This window comes from Chiloscyllium plagiosum, chromosome 11 (assembly GCF_004010195.1).
Source record: "Chiloscyllium plagiosum isolate BGI_BamShark_2017 chromosome 11, ASM401019v2, whole genome shotgun sequence".
In the NCBI taxonomy this organism is placed as follows: domain Eukaryota; kingdom Metazoa; phylum Chordata; class Chondrichthyes; order Orectolobiformes; family Hemiscylliidae; genus Chiloscyllium; species Chiloscyllium plagiosum.
The window spans coordinates 285,691-296,485 of record NC_057720.1 but is presented as its reverse complement, the minus strand read 5'-3'; the positions used below and the strand labels follow the sequence as shown (position 1 = coordinate 296,485).

The window sequence follows — 10,795 nt, the reverse complement described above, 5'->3', positions numbered from 1 at the left end:
AGAAATAGGGAGGGGGTGTAGGGGATGGAGGGGGTTATAGGATTGGGAGGGGTGTCGGGGATGAAGCTGAGCTGAAGAATATTGGAGTAATAGAGTGAGGAGGTGACCATATTCTAACTAGCTTACATTAAATTCTGTCTCCAAATGCTGTATCTTTGCCTCAGATCTCTAGCATTATAAGCTGACATATTTTAAAATCTGTTGCTTTAATATTGTTTCCTGTTTCCATTACAGGGTGACCCAGGGCCTACGGGTGTTGCTGGAAAAGATGGTCCTCCAGGTCTTCGTGGGTTCCCTGGAGAGAGAGGCCTGGCTGGAGCAATGGTAAAGTCAACAGTCTGGTTTATAACTGGTACAGCAGCCTCAATGGGCTGAATGGCCACCTTGTGCTCCTGTGCTTCAGGACCCAATGCTAATTATGATATCAATGTACACATGACAAACTCCAGCACAGAGATAATGAGAGGAACAGTGAGAAACGTGAAGATGCTGCAGGAACGATGAGCGTGTAGCAGGTACAGTTTCCTGTTGAGAGACATCTAAAGCGACTGGATTTGGAGGCAAGAGTGGAGATAAACAAGATTAAATAAAGGGCACAATCCGAAAGGATGAACAGGAGCAGAGAGTTAAAGAGTTTATGAAATTAAAAGGAATATACTGAAGAGTTCTGGACAGAGGGCTGGTGAGGTGGTGTCATTGTCAAGGCTGAGAGAGACAGATATTTAATCAGGAAGAGAATCAAGGCTTTATGGGGAAAAGGAAGGGGGAGTTGAGAATGATCTGATCTGTCCAGTCATGATCTCATTGGACAGTGGAGCAGACAGAGAGTGGTACTTGTATGGAATGAGCTGCCAGAGGAAGTGGCAGATGCTGGTACAATTACAACATTTAAAAGGCATCTGGATGGATATATGAATAGGAAGGGTTTGGAGGGATAGGGGGCCAGGTGCTGGCAGGTGGGACTAGATTAGTTCAGGATATCTGGTCGGCATGGACGAGTTGGATGGCAGGGTCTGTTTCTTTGCTGTACAGCTCTAGGCCTGTGGGCTGAATGGTCAATTTCTGCTCCGATACTTTATGGTGTTAAAGTTTTAAACAGGAGGATATGATGGAAAGAGTATAAACATTTCTTGCGATTACTGGATAAAATGATGTTCTGATCTCGGATATCTCTCTGTCTCTCTCTCTCTCTCTCTCTTTCTCTCTCTCTCTCTGTCTCTCTGTCTCTGTCTCTCTCTCTGTCTCTCTCTCTCTCTGTCTCTCTCTCTCTGTCTCTCTCTCTGTCTCTCTCTCTCGCTCTCTCTCTCGCTCTCTCTCACTCTATCTCTCTCTCTGTTTTCAGATGAAATCTAAAGTAACGTTCTGTTGTTTTTTTTTTGACCTGCAGGGACCGGGTGGATTGAAAGGAGGCGAGGGTCCAATTGGTCCGACCGGCCCCGTTGTGAGTGTTTCCCCCGATTGGAATTGGGATTTTATAGGAGGGCTCTGGGAATTGGTGTACAGTGTGGTTCTCACACAGTGTCAGTGAGGAGACGATTAACATCTTGATGAACTAAAACACGTTAGTAAAATCAGCCACACAAGGTCATGTTTACATCAGCATTAAAGGTGCTGTGGGGTGTTGATGTCAGGGACATGGTTCCCTCAGGGAGCTGTGATGATCCAGGACTCAATGACACAGAGACCTGTGGGAGCCAGAGGCCAATGGGAGCTTTTCAAACTGAGATTGAGAGACTTTGATTGAACATACAGCTATGGTGAATGTTGAACAAATTCATGAAAATGGGCTTGGGATTTTATTTAAATCATTCTCAGGATGTGGATGTTGAGTGGAAGGTCAGCGTTTGCTGTCCATTCCTAATTGCCCTTGAGCTGAGTGGCCATTTCAGAGGGCAGTTAAGTGTCAACCACATTGCTGTGGGTGTGGAGCCTTGTGTAGGTCAGACCAGGGAAGGTTGGCAGTTTCTTTCCCTAAGCGACATTAGTGAGTCTGACTCCCAACTGTGTTCCATCATCGTCAATAGGCAAGTATTTTATTTCAGATTTTTGTACTCAACGTCACTATTTACCCTGGTGAGATGTGAACCCATGTGCCCGGAACATTAGCCTATGTTAGTGGATTACTGATCGCGTGAGATCAGCACCACACCAACCTGCCCTATATGAAGGGGTACAGATTCCCCAGGGTCCAACTTGCAATTTTCTCTGTATCCTGCTGGTTCTCTTCAGTGATCTGGGAGTCACGTAGCCAGGCGTGTGTGACAGCATTCACTGGGTGGGGACTGCTATCTCCATCTTCGCTGCATAGGGGAACAATATCAGAAGTTGCCGTACAGCCTTCCTGAGGGGGTTTCTGGCCCTTCACGATACCCTTGCTTGACGCCTCATACTATGCTCCATTTGGTGGCTATTGTTCCTCACTACATCAATGTGTATGCTTCAGAAGAATTTGATTGTCTGTAAAAGCATTGGAAAATCCAGAGGTTGCTAAAGGCACTATGGAAATGTAGGTTTTTGTTTCCTTTGCTGGATTTTGAAGGGCTCTATCAGCAGCATGTAAAGAGCTGCCGGTAACAATGAAAATATCTCAGAAATGCAAATTGGTTGTTCTTTCCTGAATATCTAAACGTATTCAGCATATCCAAGCAGTGCATAAACTAGAGAATTTACATTCCTTGACCTTCAGAATCATGAAAAGATTAAGTAGAAAAAAACTCCCCTTGAAGACAAATACTTTCATTCCAAAAGTGCATATCAGAAGCAAATATTCCCTGTGGATTTGCATATGTTTGCATAACATTTAAATACTTATTACAAAAGACAGCAATTTCAAAGCAGTTTCAATGAAAGTGGAGTTTAACTGTTAACAGATCAAATATACTTCAAATACTTCAGAAGGTGAATGTACCATTATAAAATGCTGAAAAATCAATAATCTATCACAAGAGAATACTGATGTGTTTTTAAAAATCCATTAGCCATGCTCTGACTCATTCACAACCACATCCAGAGAATTGTATTCTGGAAAAGGTCTATATTCCTCAAATGCCTTCTCAACAGGACCCCCATCCCAAAACATGAAACACAAGGAAATTCATCTGAAAGTCTAGACACTGTTACAATGAAGAAAATATAGTCCCTAATCTAGCACAGCAAGATCCCACAAATAAAACCCCATGCTATCCCTATCCTGGGAGTGTTTGCTGGGGGAACAGTGTAGGAGGAGCTTTACTCTGTATCTAACCCCATGCTGTTGCTGCCCTGCAATTAAATGCAGTTACTTTTTCTCTGATGGAGTTATTTGAGTTCTTTGATACTTTTGGCCTGTTCAACAGGCCAAATGTCTGAGCTGAGCAGATTTTGTTAACGACAGTCTGTCAGAGAGTGAGGACAATCTTTCTCAGTTTGAAGTAGCATTATTATTAATATCCTGACCTCCCAATCTCCATTCTATTCCCTGTTGGACTGAGGTGAAACGTTCTTTCAGTTTGCCTGTACAAGGGGAGATGCAGAATACTGTGGAATGTTCTTTCTTTCCTGCTCTCATTAACTGTGTAAATCACAGCCTTAAAGCAGACAGTTGAGGAATGAAGCAAATTTGAAACAGAGAAAGTCTATTACATCCCTTCAGCAGGTTTCCACACTGTAAGTAATCTAATCTAATCTAATCTAATCTAATCTAATCTAATCAAATCTAATGTCCTGCCATTCCCTCAGATTATAGCTGATCTGTACCTCAACACTGTTTCCCCAGCTTTGTTCAAAATCTCTCAATCCTTTTTATCAATTTGAAAACCTCAGAAAACACCCCAGAATCTATATCATTTCTGGGGCAGCACGTTACAGATTCCACTGAGGTGGTGTGAGTTGGATTGGGGTTCACTGGGTTAGGGACATTAGGGTGAGGGTATGGGGGAGGTTGGTCTTTGTGGAGCTGAGATTGGAGTTGGAGGGGCAGTTTGAGGTTTGTGGAGGTGTTGGGAATAGGAGGGCTGTTTTGAAATGAGTTGTTGTATTGGGATTGGGTTGCAATGTGATTGGTTGTAAGGCTGTGTTTGGAGTTGGATTCCTGAGTAACTCTTGAATGATGTTCAGTGTACATGTGGTTATTATCATTGAGAAACTGACTGGATGATTGTTTTCAGGGATCTCCTGGCGAGCGAGGAGCTGCTGGATCTGCTGGACCGATTGGTCTTCCTGGCCGTCCTGGTCCTCAAGGGGGCCTTGGTCCTGCTGGAGAGAAGGGAGCTCCTGTAAGTGTTGTCCATCTTCACAGGGCTGAAAGATCAGCCTGTAGTTACATACAATTATAGCCCTTTGCTGCAGCCGCCCTGTTCTGGGGTCTCTGCTCTACATGGAGCCTCTCAGCTGCCTTCACCCTAATACCACATCCTTTGAACCTTGTGTATTTACCCAGCTTCCTCTTCATATTATCAATGCTGTTCACCTCGAACCATCCCAGTGCGAGTGAGTTCCACATTCTCATCACTCCCTACCTTCCTTTCTGCAAGTGGAATCCATGCTCTTTGTCATCGCAAAACTCTCCTTCAGGTCAACCCTCGCATTTTGTAGTGAACGAGTCAGCTATCCCATCACTCCTCTCTTTGCTTTTCTCAATCAGTCTTGCACCTTCCCTTCTGCATTAACATTCTTTTCTTGAATCTGGAGTGCATAACTCAGCACAAGTTCGATGCAGGTTCATTAAAATTCTGATCCTCCAAAAATGCATGCCAGCTGTTCACTCTGGTATGTTTAATGATCTTATTTGTCTGCACAGCTACTCACCATCATCCAGAGACTTCAACACCTTCAGCTCATTTGCAATCTTACTTTCCAAACTGTGAATTACTTCCATGTTCTTCTTACTAAAATAGTTCATCTTACACCTAATCAAGTTCGTAATTTACCCACCATTGCCTGGTCAAGATCTTCGTTAATGTCTGGTTCCCAGCTAACTCTGTTCATCAGAAACTCACTAATGTGGTTTCAGAGTGGACCTCAGCAATCCTACTCTTTCCCAATGAGTTAATGACCCTGATCTTCCTACGAATGTGCACCACCTCACACTTGCTGATATTCATACACAGACTGCAAGTTCCCTGATGCTGCTGTGTACTTCATCAATGTCTGTCAGGAATCATTCTGTGCTGGAGATCCTTCAGCCTGTCAGCTCTCTTTGACAGAATAGTCAGGATTATTCCCACATTCTTGTGTCTTGTCCAGGCCCTGTACAAACCCCACTAAAAATTATCATTAGAATGAGGTCCTATAACCTTCCCGGGTTAAGCTTTCCAGGTCAAAAGCTCTCCACATGCAAAGGCATCTTTGTCTCCCATCCATCATTTGTCAATAGTTTTGACACTATGACCTCTGCTAATTGACTTTTGTTTCTTGATCAAAACCCCTCATTTTACATAGACGTTACAGCGCAGCACAGGCCCTTCAACCTTCGATGTTGCACTGACCTTGAAATTAATCTGATGCCCATCTAACCGACACTATTCCATTCTCATCCACATGTCTATCCAATGGCCATTTAAATGCCCTTAACATCAGTGAGTCTACTCCTGTTGCAGGCAGTGTGTCCCACGCCCCTATTACTCTGAGTTAAAAAGAAAACACCTCTGACATCTGTCCTAAATCTATCACCCCTCAATTTAAAGCTCTATCTCCTCATGTTAGCTTTCACCATCCAAGCAAAAAGACTGTCACTGTCCACCCTAAACGTTGATTTTCATGCTCCTCGGATGCTGCCTGACCTGCTGTGCTTTTCCAGCAATCAACTCGAATCTCCAGCATCTGCAGTCCTCACTTTCACACTATCTAACCCTCTGATTATTTTATACATCTCGATTAAGTCACCTCTCAACCTTTTCTGCAACAAAAATAGCCTCAAGTCCCTCTTCCTTTCCTCGTCAGACCTTCCCTCCATACCAGGTAACATTCCTAGTAAATCTCCTCTGAACCCTTTCCAAAGCTTCCACATCCTTCCTATAATGTGGTGACCAGAACTGCACGCAATACTCCAGGTGCGGCCTTACCAGTGTCTTGTACAGCTGAAGCATGACCTTGTGGCACCAAAACTCAATCCCTCTACCAATAAACACCAACATACCGTATGCCTTCTTAATAACCCCATCAACCTGGGTGGAAACTTTCAGGGATTTATGTACCTGGACACTGAGATCTCTCTGTTCATCTACACGGCCAAGACTTTTACTATTAGCCCCATACTCTGCATTCCTATTACTTCTCCTGAAGTGAACTACCTCACACTTTTCTGCATTAAACTCCATTTGCCACTTCTCAGCCCGGCTCTGCATCTTATCTATGTCCCTCTGTAACCCACAACATCCTTTGGCACTATCCACAACTCTGCCTACCTTAGTGTCATCTGCAAATTTACTAACCCATCCTTCTACACCCTCCTCCAGATCATTTATAAAAATGACAATCAGCAGTGACCACAAAACAGATGCTTGTGGCACACTACTGGTAACTGAGCCCTAGGATGCACATTTCCCATCAACCACCACCCTCTGTCTTCTTTCAACTCGCCAATTTCTGATCCAGGAAATACTCTAAACCTCTAAGTCACCTGTGAACTCTTGCTTGTTGTGAGGGGAAGGGTTTGAAGTTTCCTACGTCTCAGAATTGAACTCCCTCATCCCTCATAACAGCCTGAAAAATGTACCGTAGACCTTCCTCAGGCCTTCACACCATTCAGGGAGAGCACTGCTGTGAGGCTTCAGCTGAGGGCTAGTTAATAGATTTGATCTGCCACCTTTTAGGATTCACAGATTTGAACATTTGGAACGCTACTGCTCAACAATATTTTAAAAAGTGACAAATGACACATCCTTGTGATTGAATATTAATCATCCTGAAGTGTTTCATCTCAAACTCCTCCATCTCTGCCAAACTGGGGTAGCAGCTGGCAATGTTTCTGCCCGTTCCACTCCATCAGTCACACTGGCCTCAAACCCACCATGTGACCTGCTGTCACAGCCCACATGGCCAGGGCCCTCTTCCTCAACTCCAACCAAATGTTAACATTTTTAAAATGACACAAGTTCCTACATTTCCCTGACTTTTAGACCAATGTCAATAGAAAGCAAGGCTCCTTTCTGAAATGAACAAGAATTATTTATTATAAGTAATTAGACAATTAGTCAATTAAATATCTGCTTCCCAGTTTCGATGTTGAGATAATCGTTCTTTGGTTAGCCAGGCCAATGTCCATCAAGTCTGAACCAACACTCCGAAGAGCTTCACACTCAGACCTAGCCCCCTACCATATCCCCACGACCCCCCCTAGTTACGATGGCCTATGCTCCTAATCTGCACATCTTTGGACTGTGAGTGGAAACTAAAGCATGTGGAGAAAACCCATGCAGACAGAGGGAGAATGTACAAACTCCACAGAGACAGTCACCCGAGTCTGAAATCGAACTTGGGTTCCTGCCGCTGTGGGGCTAACCACTAAGCCTCTGTGTGGCCAGATGTCTTTCTCTGGAAGCTTCCACTTTTTTGTAAGAAGTGGAGAGCAACTGATTCACTTGGAAAATGTCTCTGATTTATCAGCCCTCAGCAACTGCTGCAGGAGAAGTAGCTGATTCTCTTCAAGCTTTTTTTACTGCAGAGAACAGGCAGCTTCTGCTGGGGAGAACCACAGCATACCCTTCAGTGTCTTTTTCTTTTTCTCAGTCCCACTGTCTCTGTAACTTGTTTCTACTTCCAACCTACTCGGTTACCTGAGAACCAATCAGCTTGACTTGTAGACAACTCCTTGCATCCTGATAATCCGCACATTGCAGGAATACACAGCCACAAAGAAAAGATTTCCCAATAAATATGAAGGTTCCTACTATGAAATTATGCAGCCATCCTGGTAAATCCCTGCTTTGTAAAACTATTCTTTATATGGTAGTCCACAGTTTCTAAAAAAAAACACAGTCTCTACACTGTGGACGTTATATGTTACTGTCTCTCACACTCTGTGTGGCTGTACCCTCTGGGTCTCGGAACATCTTCCACCACTCCCTGTGCTTCCTGTCACTAATCACATCCTGGATCAGACCCTCCACCAGGGCGATTTCTTACCGAATGCATCTTCCTGAGGAGCAGGTTGGCAGGTAACCAGAGGGAGCTAATTGGTCATAGTGCCATGGACCTTGATCTTTTCATCTCCCCAAGTGACTAACACAATATTTCATTCAGGAGGAGGAGGAGGAGACATTGGGCCTCCTTCCACCTCTTGGCCAGTTGAGACTTTTTATTGGTCAATTAATAACCCTATTAATAAGCAATGCCCTCTTAACTACCACTAACCCTACCCTCACACCACCAGCTGTAACCTTTCCTGCAAAGGACAGAGGCTGGCTTCAAGTGTAACTCCAACAGTTTTTACTTTTCATGTTGACTGTGACCAGATAGGGATAGACCTCCTTTGTGAGTCTATTCAGCCCCTCAGTGACACTGCAATGATATTTCCCAACACTATATCCCCCACCCCATGCTGTTCCCCTCCCTTTGAACTGTCTATACCTTGGATTCTCACCCCCATGGCATCCTGGTTGATGCCTGTCAGACTGGGCTTAGCAATACACCTCACTTTCCAGTACAAAGTCAGAGATAACCTGTCAATCACTGGCTGCAGTACCAACATTGACCTGTGCTCCTAGGGGCGCTGCTGGCCATTTGCTTAGAGGTGGAGCATTTCCCCAGGGAGTGGAGGAGGTCTCACCTAAAGCCACTAACATTCTGCTCACATCAAACAGCTACAGGGAAGCCCAGCAGAATGGGTTCACCCCAGCATTTTTACTAGGCGTTGGGATGACCCTGGCCACAAGTAAAATAACCACCATTATTTCCTTTACACAATGAGCGTTTTATATTTAAATAAGTCTCTTGTTCTGACATGATGTCAAATACCATCTGACAGGCCAGATATCCAACATCTGCTGCAGCACAGTGATCAATATTCACTTTTCCTTCAGTGACATTATTCTAATTGATCTTAACAATATCTAAGTCTCTCCCTAATTAACATCAGCCTTTCCAAATGGATGGTCACTCGTGTCTGTGGTCATGCGGTAGGGTTCATAACAACAGAAAATGTTGCAGATACTCAGCAAGTCTGATAGAATCTGCAGAGCCAGAATCAGAGATAACAACATTTTAAAGTGCAAATATTCAACAGGACATGATGACATTGCTACCAGACCTGTGGGTATTTCTAATGTTTTCAGTTTTTATTTCAGAAAAGTATTTTGCTGCAGTGACTCCCTGTCACTGATACCAGGCTGATTGGCCAAACAGCAATGTGGCACAGAGTTGGTGTCCCGATAGATAAATGCTGCTGATCCAATTATGTAGTCTGCCTCAATCTCAAACTGTCTGTTTGTAAACCTGACGCTGACACCTTCAGGATCGACTGAACCCCTCCCTTCCTGGTTAACTGAGGCATGATGAATGGATTTTCAAACCTTTACCCATGTTTCACTTGCCTCTTTCTGTCCTCTTCCAGGGGGAGAAAGGACCCCCGGGTCCAGCTGGTCGTGATGGGGTGCAGGGACCAGTTGGTTTGCCTGGTCCTGCCGGGCCACAAGGACCTCCGGGAGAAGATGGTGACAAGGTGAGCGAGCACTCCACCTCCCATTATTCTCCTATCACACGCCTGACTTATTGCCTTTCCAATGGTTGACAAGGTGATGGTGAGACTTCTTGACTTGTTACTTAAGGTCATTTTGCAATTCATAGAGATTAAAGGTGGCCATTCAGCCCATTACACCAGCTCTATAATTTATAGATGAGGAAAGAGCCTTATTGTCTTTGGGATCGACCAGGCCAGATGTAGATATGAGCTTCACTTACCCAACTTTCCACAAATCCCTCAACATCCCAGAAAAAAATGTTTAATCTCTTTTAAAACGTCTCATTGATCCCACCTTCCAACGTCATAAGTTGTTTTGAGAGAATGTTCCAGAACTCCTTCCCATCCTCCCCCCCTCGTGAAGGGGAGGTATTTCCTGTACCTCACTCCTGAATGGCCAGGCTCTGATTGGAAGGTTTTGCCCGTCCACAGGGGAATCAGATTCACTCTGTCAGCCCAATCAACTCCTTTTAATTATTCTAAACACCTTTAATTATTTTAAAAGTAATGAATTACATTCCAAAATACACCTTTTTTCCTCAAACAATTTAACTTCAACCTCCAGATCATCTGGAGAACTTTGGTCACCACACCAAGAACTGAACACCTTCCTTCCACCATCCCTGACCCCTGACCCCACTGTCCCTCCCAATGGCCTGCTACCTGTTGACCAGCCTGTAAACAGAGGGGCCATGCATCTGTTGCCCATTGGCTGTGGGGAAAGTGACCATGAGATTTCCCGAGAGATGGAGACGGTGTGGGGGAGGGGGACATGGAGCGGAGGAAACACAGGCACCTCCCCCTCCCTGCCCCCCCACTCTTAAGCGCCCCTTCCCCCCTCAAATTATAACGTTTCCACATTGTTTATCACCAATCAGATTTAAGCCAGGAGAATGGATCAGGGTGGGGAGCTGGACAGGGTCAAGGGAAGGGAGGGAGTGGGAGGGGTTTGGAGGATCAGGGTGCGATCATGATCTGGGGACGTGGATCTGGTGGGTGTGTCGTTCAGAACTGGGGATGGAGGGGGTACATGGTGGATGGTGGGAGGGAGACATTTCCTGACACAGCGAACGTGAGGGTGGAGGGGTGGTGAGGGTCGAGGGGACAGTGAAGGTGAGGGTGGAGGGGTGGTGAGGATTA

The 10,795-nt window shown here is 44.8% G+C and overlaps 1 protein-coding gene across 1 annotated transcript in view; it reads left to right on the top strand.

The window, feature by feature from the left end:
• The window catches only part of col11a1a (collagen, type XI, alpha 1a), a 251,811-nt gene that overhangs the window by 157,931 nt on the left and 83,085 nt on the right, over positions 1-10,795 (top strand). The window contains exons 34-37 of the mRNA XM_043700060.1: positions 235-324; positions 1,388-1,441; positions 4,146-4,253; positions 9,530-9,637. Coding sequence (XP_043555995.1) covers positions 235-324; positions 1,388-1,441; positions 4,146-4,253; positions 9,530-9,637 — 360 coding nt within the window. The remainder of the gene's footprint in view (positions 1-234; positions 325-1,387; positions 1,442-4,145; positions 4,254-9,529; positions 9,638-10,795) is intronic.